The sequence below is a fragment of the Trachemys scripta genome, unplaced genomic scaffold (assembly GCF_013100865.1).
Source record: "Trachemys scripta elegans isolate TJP31775 unplaced genomic scaffold, CAS_Tse_1.0 scaffold_30, whole genome shotgun sequence".
Classification (NCBI taxonomy): Eukaryota; Metazoa; Chordata; order Testudines; family Emydidae; genus Trachemys; species Trachemys scripta.
Genome location: NW_023260516.1, coordinates 293,004 through 305,473, shown reverse-complemented (window position 1 = coordinate 305,473; position 12,470 = coordinate 293,004). Strand labels below are relative to the sequence as shown.

General features: G+C 53.8%; 2 protein-coding genes across 3 annotated transcripts in view; one reads left to right on the top strand and one right to left on the bottom strand.

The window, feature by feature from the left end:
• The window catches only part of SYNGR4 (synaptogyrin 4), an 8,598-nt gene extending 4,472 nt beyond the window's left edge, over nucleotides 1–4,126 (top strand). For both annotated transcript variants that reach the window (XM_034757718.1, XM_034757719.1), the window contains 3 exons: nucleotides 1,024–1,261; nucleotides 2,267–2,403; nucleotides 3,864–4,126. In XM_034757718.1, coding sequence (XP_034613609.1) covers nucleotides 1,024–1,261; nucleotides 2,267–2,403; nucleotides 3,864–4,094 — 606 coding nt within the window. In that variant the 3' untranslated portion in view covers nucleotides 4,095–4,126. The remainder of the gene's footprint in view (nucleotides 1–1,023; nucleotides 1,262–2,266; nucleotides 2,404–3,863) is intronic.
• Nucleotides 4,127–6,484: 2,358 nt separating this feature from the next.
• On the bottom strand, nucleotides 6,485–11,513 carry KDELR1 (KDEL endoplasmic reticulum protein retention receptor 1). Its single transcript, XM_034757724.1, has 5 exons — nucleotides 11,281–11,513; nucleotides 9,873–9,973; nucleotides 8,833–8,991; nucleotides 8,399–8,651; nucleotides 6,485–7,331 (listed from the first exon to the last, which is right to left on the bottom strand). Exons 1-5 carry the CDS (start codon nucleotides 11,369–11,371, stop codon nucleotides 7,297–7,299), a joined length of 639 nt encoding a protein of 212 aa, XP_034613615.1. The 5' UTR covers nucleotides 11,372–11,513; the 3' UTR covers nucleotides 6,485–7,296.
• Nucleotides 11,514–12,470: the final 957 nt, after the last annotated feature.

The following is a 12,470-nucleotide window of genomic DNA, read 5'->3' as shown; positions in this document are numbered from 1 at the left end:
GGGGGGGGGGGAGAGAAATAAGCATGGGGAAATAGTTTTACCTTGTGTAATGGCCCATCCACTCCCAGTCTTTGTTCAAGCCTAATTTAATGGTGTCCAATTTGCAAATTAATTCCAATTCAGCAGTCTCTCGGAGTCTGTTTTTGAAGTTTTTTTGTTGTAATATTGCGACTTTTAGGTCTGTAATCGAGTGGCCAGGGACAGTGAAGTGTTCTCCAACTGGTTTTTTAATGTTATAATTCTTGACGTCTGATTTGTGTCCATTTATTCTTTTACGTAGAGACTGTCCGGTTTGGCCAATGTACATGGCAGAGGGGCATTACTGGCACATGATGACATATATCACATTGGTAGATGTGCAGGTGAACGAGCCCCTGATGGTATGGCTGATGTGATTAGGTCCTATGATGGTATCCCCTGAATAGATATGTGGACAGAGTTGGCAACGGGCTATTACAGAATCACACAGTTTGGGATTGGGGACCCATTGTGGTGGGTGCTGAACAAATAGAGACAGTCCCTGCCTCAAAGATCTTACAGTGTAAAAGAGGAGCTGGCAGGACAATCATATTACCCACCAGTTGCCACAGCCCTACACATAAGAACATAAGAAAGGCCATACCGGGTCAGACCAAAGGTCCATCTAGCCCAGTATCCTGTCTACCGACAGTGGTCAATGCCGGGTGCCCCAGAGGGAGTGAACCTAACAGGCAACGATCAAGTGATCTCTCTCCTGCCATCCATCTCCATCCTCTGACAGACAGAGGCTAGGGACACCATTCCTTACCCAGCCTGGCTAATAGCCATTAATGGACTTAACCACCATGAATTTATCCAGTCCTCTTTTAAACTCTGTTATAGTCCTAGCCTTCACAACCTTCTCAGGTAAGGAGTTCCACAAGTTGACTGTGCGCTGCGTGAAGAACTTCCTTTTATTTGTTTATTATTATTTATTATTATTACACAATCCCAGCAGTGTGTCTGTCTACCTGTGGTTAACTCTTTCCCTTTTTGCCACCCCAGCTCTTCTCGCTTATCATATTTGCCTCCCTGGTGACCGACGGCTACCAGAATTTGACAGCTTCATCCCAGCTGCGCTGCGTGCTGAATGACAATAGGGTGGCCTGCGGCTATGCCATCACAGCCGGAGTCCTGGCCTTCCTGCAATCCTTCCTCTTCCTGGCCTTCGATGCTTACGACAACATCATCATTAGCCACAAGGTCAAATCTGTCATTCTGAGTCTGGACCTGACCTTCTCCAGTAAGTGATTACTCCCCCAAATCCAAACGTCCCTCTATGGGGTTGGTCACCAACAGCTCAGCATAGCACAGCAGCAAGCCCCTCTTCACTCACGCACTTTCAACCTTTTCCACTTTGGCCAGAGCCAGAGGGCTTCAAATCTTGCCATTGAGACATCTTTGTTGCTGTCCCACTTCCCAGCTGGACTGGATCAGACCCATTGGTCTGTCTTCATCCTCTGCCAGTACCACATCAGATCAACTGTCTATTAAGCATGGTATCCTCTCCGCAGACATTTTCAATCAGAAAAGCAGCCTGTTAAAGGCAAGTACCCCCGCCATCAGGTCTGAGCAGAGGCGCGGTATCCCTAGCTCACCTGATCAGGCTAACGATCCGTCTAGTCTGCTGCATCTGCCCACAGTCTGCCTGCTGCACTGGATCACACCAATAGTCCTTAGCTAGTGTTTTTCATCAGTAGACCTCAAAGTGCTTCACAAAGGGAGGTAAATATCATCATCTGCATTTTACAGATGGGGAAACTGAGGCAATGAAGTGACTTACCCATGGCTGAGACAGGAATTGAACCCAGGTCTCCTGAATCCCACCTCAGGGGAGTCCAGTGATCCATCTAGCTTGGTATTCTGTCTCCTTCTAATGTCTCAGAGGAAGGCAAAACACCTCTTTGATACACCCACCAATTTTCCAGTGATGTTCATCGGAGATAAAAATGCCTCCCAGCTTCTCAGGCAGCTTATCCCCTGGAACAGTAGGTGTCATTGAGTTTCCCATTCACTTGGTTGTACAATAACCACTGGAGAGCATTTTATGATATTTTTCAGCTGCTTTATTCTTTGCAATGCAGCCCCATTCTCTCAGTCACGTGTGGAGGTTTGCCTCAGACAAATGGGAAGGGGAACACTCACCCTGAGCTTTTGCATGGACCTTTGACAGCTCCATTCCCACCTCACCATAACTCCCCAACACACCTGTTTGCATTGCCCATAATCCCGCTCCCTGTCTTTCCAGTCATCTGGTCGTGCATATGGTTCGTTGGCTTCTGTTTCCTGGCCAATCAATGGAACAGGTCTGCTCACCACTACCTGCTGGGAACCAGCTCAGCCCGCGCCAGCATTTCCTTTGCTTTCTTCTCCATCCCCTGCTGGGTAAGAAATTCTCACTTCTCTCTCTCGACTCCAGTCCTTTCCAGAGCGAATACACCCCGTTGATCCAGCAATCATAGCAGAGCCCCTGCTGCGCTGCCTTGTAAAAGGAATGTTTCACTACTGGGCAGGAAAGAAAGGAGATTTCCCCTCTTAACTGAGACAGAATTGGCCCTTTCTGGGAAATAGCACTAACTTAAGAATGAAAGTGGTATAGGGGTGCTACTGTGATTCCTGTCTATTTCTTTCTTCCTACATTAGAGGGCTCATCACTTAACATGGTTGTAGTACTTTACATTTCCAAAGCAATTAACCCTTTTAAAACACTCTGGAGGTAAGCAGGTATATGGGGAAACAGAGGCACAGAGCCAGCTGTGGTAAGAAGCCAAGTGCGCCTGGCTCCTTTGCTGGCAGCACCCATGTTTACCCCACTAGTCCACACAAGTTCTACCCACAGCTGGGACTTCCCATCCTGATGACAGGAATCTTTGGCTTGTTTCATACCAAGACACCACCCCCTTTATATTTTGCCAGTTCACCCTTCTTCATGCCTGCCTTGAGAGGTGCCAGAAAGAAAGCCTAATGCCTTTGTCTTTAAGGGGAGCAGCAGCTGCTGAGCGCCTCTTGGGATCAGGCCCTTAACAGACACTTGCAAATGGGTGACTCATACTTTCCTCAACGGGCTGCGGACCTAGTCACTTGCTCTCAGGAGGGGCCTTCTCACCAGATCTGTTATGGACCTTTCCTGTCTCTCTTACTCATGCGCAGGCACCAAATGAATTGAATGATTCAGGATTCAGCTAGTATTCCAGATCAGGAAGTGCGGGATTCCAGTGCCAGAAGGGGGAGCCTTCATCAGGAAGGGCTGAACTGACCAAACTGAGGGCCAGATCCTTAGCTGGAGTAAATCAGTTGTTACTCCAGTGAAGTCAACAGAGCTATATGGATTTACACTGCCCGGGGAACTATCCCTGGAAGTCATTCTGAGGGCCTGTCTTCACTGCAAAGTTAATCTGAGTGTTGCCACTAACATGAGTCCCATACACACAACAGCCCTTGAGTGTGGGGTGGTGTTCCTGGCCCAAGAGGGGGCATAGGCTAAAACTCTAGGAAGCACAGCTCATCAGCTCCTAACACCTCTTTCCAGTGTAGAGGCAGGCTAGCTCCACTCAAGTGCTGCTACCCCCCTTTGCCCAGAAAGGACAGACAAGTTCTCCTGTAATTCACTGGGAAAGAATAGAGAGCAGCTCAGTTTACTGCAGTGCTCAGAACCGCCAGATGTGCCCCCCTGAGGTCCGTGCACCGCACATGTGCCAATGCGGACACAGCTGGTAGTTGAGTTGTAATTTGAGTGGAGCTAACCTGAGTTAACTCTGCAGTGAGGCCATTCCCTAAGCCTAAATGGAGATGTTCGGACTAAGAATGACATGTGTGTGACAGGTCTCCCCATCTCTGCCTTGCAGGTATACCTGGGCTACCGAGCCCTGAGGGGCCTGTGGGCTGAGCCCCCCATTCCCTACAAAAAATCCTTGGACGAAGGCGCTGTGGCCCTGACCACGCTCTCTTCTGTCACCACCACCTCCATCTCCAACAGCATGGAGTATCATAGCCCCACCGAAGGCAGAAGAGCCAGCTCCATCCCCTTCCCGCAGACTCCAAGGGGAAACCGGCTCACTTTCCTGAATGACAATTAGAGATCTATTTTTTTCACCCTGCAGTAAATAAAGAGAGGCTTTTGCTTTCTCAACCAGAACCTGAGTGGCTTAATTCAAATCATAAGGCGAGAGGGAAGGAGACTTGAGACACAGAGAAGCAGTGTTGAGATGAAAGCCAGCAACCACAGGTGTCAAACTCATTTGATGCAAAGGGACAAATTCCGCGTATAGTTCTGGCCCTAAATACAGGGCTCCATTCCCCCGCCACCCCGCTGATGCCAACTGGAAGTTTGCAAAGATCGAGGATAGAATGTGTCTAAATTAGTTACGTTCTTTGTCACATTTGGTGACACTAAAGTGAGAAAGATATACCCAACTCCTTAGAGGTCAGTGGTATTTCTGCACTCTTCCTTTCCCCCATCCTCCTTTCTCTCCCTCCTCCTTATCTTTGTGGCTCTGCTGTTCTTTCTGCCGCATTTCCTTCCCTGCACCAGCTGCTTCTGCTAAAAGGACCAGCAGCAACACAGTTACATTGACAATGTCGCGGCATTTGAATCAACATGTCAACAAGGTGCAGGAGCAAGGAGTTCATGCATCTCCAAGCTGTTGTTTCAGGCTGCCTGCAGACTCAAGTAGGCAGCGCTGCTTTGGTTTAACCCAAGGGTGAAAGTAGTTACAGGGACTTACCGGTACAAGGCTGGGCTGGGGCTGGCCCCCGGAAGGGGCGTGGCCTCAGGCGGAAGGGATGGGGTTGGGGGTCAGAGCCAGACCCGGCCCACCTCATACCGGTAAGTCCCTGTAGCTGTTCCCTTTGCCCCCCCTTCCTGGCACTTGAAGGGTCCTTTGCCGCGGCAGTGCTTTAATGTTGCTGCGCCCCGCAAACCGGCAGGGCCGCTGATGCGGGAGGGGCGCAGCAGTGTTAAAGCGCTGCTGTGGCAAAGGACCGTTCTTATTTAACGTCCCTGCCTCTTTTGCCTCCCGTCGGAGGCCCTGCCAGTACGGACCCTACCAGCAGGGCCGCTGACTGGGAGAAAGGGGCAGGGATGTTAAAGCACTGCCGCGGAAGCGCTTTAAGGATCCGCAAAACGCTGCCATGGCAGCACTTTAATGTTGCTGCCCTTCCCCCACCCAGTCGGCGGCCCTGCTGGTAGGGTCTGCACCAGCAGGGCCCCTGGCAGGGGAGGCAAAAGGGGCAGGGGCAGGGACATTAAAGCAGTGCCGCGGCAGCGCTTTAATGTGGGGTAAATACGGGCCGGTACGGGTTCTTACCGGTACGCTGTACCGGCCAACTTTCACCCCTGGTTTAACCTCAGTTCCCAGGGGAAGGTTTTCTTCACAACCAGGAGTGCTGGAAACTTACTTTTAAAAAAATGGGTAAAGCTGAGATTTTGCATCATCTGAATGTGGCATAGGGGCTGTAAGTTCATTTGAAACCCCTGGAACAGGACTTACTTTGAGCTGAGCAGAAGTAAGTGATTCCCAAAGAACTCAGAATTACTGCTGGGCAGAAAATGGTTTCTGTTGCCACAGACAATTTCCACTTTGGGGCAGGAAAAAATAAATCAAAACCTGAAATCTTCAGTTCAAATATGCTGCTGCGGTGCCTCATGGAATTTGTAGTTTGGGTGCCATTCTGCTCCATAAGACAGGCTCCCTGGTTGGATTCCATCTCCCATGATGTATGATCGTCTCTCCTCTCACTGAAGGGAGGTGGTGCATCATGGGAAATGAAACTCAGCTGGGAAGCCCAACCCATAGAGGAGACTGGAAATATTGAGGCACCCAAACTACAATTCCCATAAGGCACTGCAACAGCATCTCCATAAGAACTGCCATAGTGGGTCAGACCAATGGTCCATCTAGCCCAGTATCTTGTCTCTGACATTGGCCAGTACCAGAGCTTCAGGGGGAATGTACAGCACAGGACAATTTTGGAGAGATGCAGCCCTGTCTTCTCATCCCGCATTCTGGCAGCCAGAGCTTTCAGGTCGCCTGAAACATAATGTTGCGTCCCTGATCATCTTGGCTAATAGCCAGTGATGGACCTATCCTCCATGAACTTATCAAATTCTTTTTTGAAACCAGTTATACCTTTGGCCATCACAACATCCCATGGTAATGAGTTCCACAGGTTAACTGGGTGTTGTGTAAAAAAATCAAATAAAAATATTTCAGGTTTGAAGCATTCGTTTTTGGATGAAACAATTCAAAATTACCTGTGGAAAAAACAGACCCTTTTTCAACAAAAATTCCTTTAATCAAAACCCCACTTTTCCATGAAAAAAAAAAAAGAAAAATGTTCCAATGAAAAACATTCAATGGCACACACAGCAACACCATGTTTAGGACAGGAAGTGATGGGGAGCCCTGTATCCAATCGAAACTGCCAGAATAACAGAGGGGCGACAAAGAGGTGACCACACACAGGACAAGAAAACAAAGCAGGTTTCTCTTTTATTGATTTTTTTTTCCAAAAAAAGGCACTAAGTTGATTAAAAAAAAAAAAATTTTGTTTTCTTCTGTTTATTTAAAGTGAACAAGGAATTAACCATCAATTATGTACAAAACAAGGAGATTTACAGAGTTTAGTGTGTTGCACCCTCTTTGCCAATAAAAAAGAAGGAATAAACAGAGACAGATTCAATTCCCACCTCGAAATGAAAAAAAATGGATTTTTATCAAAAGGAACCAGAGGCTATTTCAATGCCTTCCCTGTGGTGTGAAATAACACCCCCACCCTATGCCTCGAAAACAGCACCCCAAAAAAACCTGGCCTCCATCCGAGCAGACATTGGCGAAACCACGCCGCAGGCACCAAAGACCTCAGCGAGCCTGTCTGGCTACACAACCGGGGAATCAGCCAAGAGGGAAGAGAGAAGCCCATTTAAAACGTCCCCGGCTGTTTATAAAAATAAGGGAAGAGGGAGAAAAAGAAGAGAAAGGGCAGGGGAGATGGGGTTGGGTGTTTTCAAAAGGCAAAAAACTACAAACTCTCAAACCCAGAGATCCGTCTCGACCAAAAAAGGCCTGTCGACTGTTTCCTCCCAAATCCCCACGGTCTCTCGCTCGAGTGGCTAACAGTTCCAGGTGACAGTAAATACAGGAGAGCTCAGCTCGACTTGTGGCTGGTTCAGTTGGTCAAAAAACAAAAAAAGAGTCAGAAACGGTAGGTGTCTGTCGTCTGCATGTGAACAGGCTTCCTCCTAGGGGTCTGACGGAGGGCAGCGGGAGCAGGAGGCCACTACGCTGGCAAACTCAGCTTCTTCCCCTTTAGAACTGTGGGAGGAAGGATTTCAGCGTTTCTTACACCTTTGGTCTCAAGGCATTTTACACCTTCACCCACCACTGAGAGGCAGCCCCTTCTAGGGTGGGGTGTGAGAGCTGGTCACAAAGGACTTGCTGACCCAGAGGGGACATGCAGCCACCTGTGGGTGAGGTGCAACAGCTGCTTGTACAAGGAGCCCTTTCTCAGCAGTGAGATGCAGCCACCTCTGGGGTGGGGGCATGGTAGCTATTTAGCAGCACACAGCCATGTTAGAAAAGTATGACAAACGAGAACAGAGATCAAATGCCAAGTCCTGAATTTTAGGCACTCAAACAAGGGCCTGATTCACAGAGGGGCTGAACACACTCAGCTCCCATCGACCTTGGAGCACCTGGTCCCTCTGACAAAATCCAGCCTCTTCCCCAAAGTGGATTTTGATGCCTAACTTTAGGCAGCAGCATTTGACAGGGTTCGCTGGCACGGTGGGCTGGCATAGCAGGGGCGACAGGGCCATGGGATAAAATTGCCACTGTACAGGGATTTGCCAGTCCGACTCCCCCAATAAAGTCCCACAGAGCCTTTAATGACCACACCACAGATCCCCGCTGAATTACCAGTGTTAGCCCCAGAAGCACAGGTCATTCGGCCCCAGCTCCTCACACATGCCCACCCTGGGAGGTGGGTGAGCACGGCTGTTTCCAGAAGTGCTAACTGGGGTATAGCGAGGGGAAGCAACTTGTTTTCTCCCCAGACCACACAGCGAATCAGTGACGGAGCCAAAATAGAACCCAGAAGTCCTCACTTCCAGCTGCCTCCCTGTAACCACTAGACCCCACTCCCCTCCAGGTGGAAGGACAGAACCCAGCAGTTCTGGCTCCTAGCCCCCCCTGCTCAAACCCACAAGACCCCACTGCCCTCCTACAGCTGGGGATAGACCCAGGAGTCCTGGCTCCGAGCCCCCCCTGCTCTAACCGCTAGACACCACTCCTCTCCCAGAGCTGGGGAGAGACCAGAGGAGTCCTGCTCCCAGCCCTCCAGCTCTGACCACGAGATCCCTGTCCCTAATCTCCGCACGCACCTTTTGTGATGTAGAGGTAGAAGAAGTCGCAGTAGAGGATGGTCTGCACCAGCCCGGCCACGATGGCGATCAGGTCAAAAAAGCCCTCCTGCTGGTAGCGCCAGATCCAGTTGAAGAGGTAGAGGGTGCGGTAGATGCCCAGGGCGAAGAGATAGTGGCTGGTGATGGTCTCCGCCTCGCCCGTCTTGCTCACCATGAACAACTGCGGCAGGATGGCCACCGACTCCAGGTAGATGGAGAACGTCCAGAGGATCTTAGGACCCACGCAGCGACGGGGAGAGAACCGGTTAGAACTCGCGCCGGAGTCCGTGGGATCCCCCCGCGCCAGGCTCTAGGCGGGGAGACGCCCTCCCTCCCTGCCCGCCCCCAGAGTAACCAAGCCCCGCCCAAACAGCCTGGCGGTGCCCCCACCGAGAGCGTGGGGCTGCCGTTACCTCCAGCGGAGTGAAGTCGTGGTTCACCAGGAAGGCCAGCACAGCCGTGGGCACCACAAGGAACTCCACCCGGAAGGTGTCGTGGTTCCCGTCGTATGTGGCCTTGAACTTGCTGTAGATCAGCCACACCGTGGCGTAGGAGCAGGCGATGTACACGACCTGGAGACAAGAGGCGGAGCTGGGTGGGAGCCCAATCCTTCCCCGCTGGTTATCCCGGGCGGCGGGGGAGCAGCCGCGGAGAGGAGCCCGCCATAGGCACTGCACAAACCCAGCACAACGAGGTAGCCCCCACCCCAAGGTGCAATGACATGGGTTGTGTGCCTCTAGTGCAGACAGGGACCCTTCACCCAGCGCTGAGATGTGGCCCCTCTGGGGTGGGCGCTGGTTATATGGGGTCGCTTCGCCTGGCACTGGGACTCGGCCCCTATGGGCTGGGGCATGGGAACTGGGTATATGGGGACACTTAGCCCGGGGCTGGAATGCAGCCCCTCTGGGCTGGGGCATGGGGACTGGCTATATGGGTACCCTTTGCTGATACATGGTCCCTCTGGGGTGGGCACGGGGGCTGGTTATACAGGGACCCTTTGCCTGGCGCTCAGATACAGATACAGCCCCCCTTGGATGGGGCACGGGGGCTGGTTATACAGGGACCCCTCGCCCGGTGTTGAGACGCGGCCCCTCTGGGGTGGGACTGATTATACAGGGACTCCTCGCCCAGTGTTGAGACGCGGCTCCTCTGGGGTGGGACGTGGGGGATTCTTACATGGGGCCCCCTCACCGGTGCTGAGACGCAGGTGTGGGGGCTGGTTATACAGGGACCCCCCGACTGAGACATGGCCCCTCTATAGTGGGGTGCGGGGCTGGTTTTATGGGGACCCCTCACCCGGCACAGAGACAAAGAACCAAGCATCCAACGGAAACCCAGGGGAAGGCGGGCGGGAGCTGATGAGGGGTGTGTGCAAGGGGGTCGGAGAGGGCCTGGGGGGCAGATGGCGGGAGGGGGGGCTGGGGAGCCCCCTGGCACAGTGATCAGGCCTTACCTTCATGGAGGTGTTGTAGAAGGAGATGAAGTTGGTGACCAGGTCCAGGTAGCGGGTGGTGAACACGACAGCAAAGAGAATCTGGCTCTTCCCAGAGATCCCTGCCCGGGGGGAGAGAGATGAAGTGGGGGTCAGGGGGCTGTGGGTCGGGAGTGAGGGGCACCTGCAGAGCTGGGGGGGGGGGAGCCCAGGGCTGGGCCAGCAGGGGGGCTGCATGTCGGGAGTGAGGAGCACCAGCCATTCCGGGCCTATTCTATCCAGGGCCTTTCCCATCTGCCCTGCCCGTAGATCGCTCTGCAGTCCAGGGGAAGCTGCTGACGCCAGCCTGGGGCTGCCCCACACATACCAGGCCTCTGGCTTCACCACATCGCAGCCCCCTGCAGTGTGTGTGTGTGCCTGGGGGTCTGTGCCCCATACAGACGTTCCCAACAGAGAGGATGGGGGTCGGGGGGGGGGGCAGCAGGAGTGTAATTTTTGGGATCTCTGACCCCCCTTCTCACCCAGCTTCCATATCACCACCCTCCTCCCCTTCCCCACAAATCAACTCCCCCCACAAAGCCATTGGGGGTGGAATGACCCAATCATTGGGGCTTTAGATACCCCCTTTCCCCAGCCCTCCAACACCTCCCAGAGGAGGGGACATAACCCCTCAAACTTCCCCCAAAGGCAGCTCTTCAAGTGGGGAACTCCATTTCCTCCCGTCCCCCAAGTCCTCCACCTTCCAGAACCCCATGCCCCTCAAAAAGGAGCCCCCAAAACCCAGCCGAGGCTATTCCCACCCCACCTCAAAAATACACGAGTGTGGGAGTGCACTGAACCCCGCAAATCAAAGGGCCCATCCCCCCTTCACGAGGGGTGTCCGCTCCCCAATATGAAGTTTAATTATCCCCCAAATCTCTCCCCCAATTAGTTCTCCAAATAAGTCAATTCCAAGTCCGATCTCAAAAGGGGGGGGTCTGTTTGTGGGGTGAGGAGGCCCCCAATTTACTTATACACATCCGTGCTCCCCCTATAGTGTAGGGGCTACCTTGCTCCCCCAGAGTTGCCTCCACTTCCCAACTCCCCCCCAATCAAGGAGCCCCCCCCTCAATTTTGGCTTTATCGCACACTCACCCCCCAAATTTGCAAACCTGAAGGATGACCAGGCCGCCGAAGGATGGGCGGGCTGGGGAGCCCGGGCGCCCCCACAATGCCCCCCAAAGCCCAGTGACGGAGGGGTGCGCTGGGGGCCATGCACCCCAATAACTTCCCGTTGTCACATGGGAGGCGGAGAACCACCCTGCTCCGGGCAAGGGGCTGGGCTGAGCCAGCGAGGACCCCTCCAAAGAGAGCCCGGGGCAGTTTCCCAGGGGAGACCCGGAGGGGTAGTTTGGGGGTGCAGAGCAGGGGTAAAGGGGGGCCTCCTTACCCGCACAGGACCTCGTCTTCCAGATCTTCATCAGCAGGATGATAATAGCCAGAAGGTGGGAAATGTCCCCCAGGAATCGGAAGATGTTCATGGCGGCTCGGGGAGGGGGCGCCGAGGGGGCTTTGGGGGGCTGGCTGGCGAGATGGGGGAGGGGCGCCCCTTGCTGTCTGGGAAGGGCCCGGCTGGAGTGTGTGTGGGGCTGAGGAAACAAGGCCCGAGCAGGACGAGGAAGGAGGAGCAAAGAAAATCCCCTCCCCCGCGCGGGGCCGGGCTGAAAGCGGGGAGAGAGATGACAACGTGTCCTGCCCCTCCCGGAGCCGGGGAGAGAACCCAGGAGTCCTGGCTCCCCCTCCCCCCCGAGCGAGAACCCAGGAGTCCTGGCTCCCGCACCCCCGTTCTAATCCCTATACACCACCACCCCCCGAGCCGGGGAGAGAACCCAGGAGTCCTGCCTCCCCCACCCCCCTGTTCTTCTAACCACTAGACCCCACCCCCCTCCTGGAGCTGGGAGGAGAACCCAGGAGTCCCGGCTCCCAGGCCCCACAGCCCTGCTTCAGGAAACCAAGCTGAATGACCTGAATGCCACCCCACAGCTCCCCAAATTTGCTGTCATCCAAGTTGCCCCTCTCTTTGCAACAATCCTCCCCCTGCCGGCCCCATAGAGGATATCCAGAGTAAATGGGGCTTTGGGAGGTCGTCCCCCTCCTCTGCTCTCAGCTCAGGGACACCCCTCATGCCTGCCCCCCAGATCTCAACCCAACCAAATACACAGTGATGTCACCTTGACAAGCACCGCTGGCCCCCATGCCCCAGGGGGGCGCTAGGGGGGCGCTGGGCTGCAGGGAGCGGGGCGGGGGCTCAGCAGGGGGCGCTGTCTCCCATTGTCCATGCTGGCCTCAATGCCCTAAGGCAACGCTAGGAGGCGCTGTGCTTTTGGAATTGCCACATTTCTCATAAAATGAGCACATGGAGTCAGGACTCCTGGGTTCTATCCCAGCTCTGGGAGGGGAGAGGAGTCCAGTGGTTACACGGTGGGGGGCTGGGAGCTAGGACTCCTGGGTTCTCTCCCTGGCTCTGGGAGGAGAGTGAGGGCTGGTGGTTAGAGCAAAAAGGGCTGTGAATTAGCTCTGTGGTTCTCCCATCCATATGGGGAGGGGGGTATAACGTCTCCCTCTCTCCCCCAGGTTGCC

Excerpts from the sequence above, each read along its gene's own strand:
- KDELR1 (XM_034757724.1), bottom strand. The coding sequence starts at position 11,371 with ATGAACATCTTCCGATTCCTGGGGGACATTTCCCACCTTCTGGCTATT. Across the intron at positions 9,974-11,280 it reads GAAGACGAGGTCCTGTGCGG|GGATCTCTGGGAAGAGCCAG; the intron begins GTAAGGAGGCCC and ends CCCCCCGGGCAG. Across the intron at positions 8,652-8,832 it reads ACGACTTCACTCCGCTGGAG|ATCCTCTGGACGTTCTCCAT; the intron begins GTAACGGCAGCC and ends GTGGGTCCTAAG.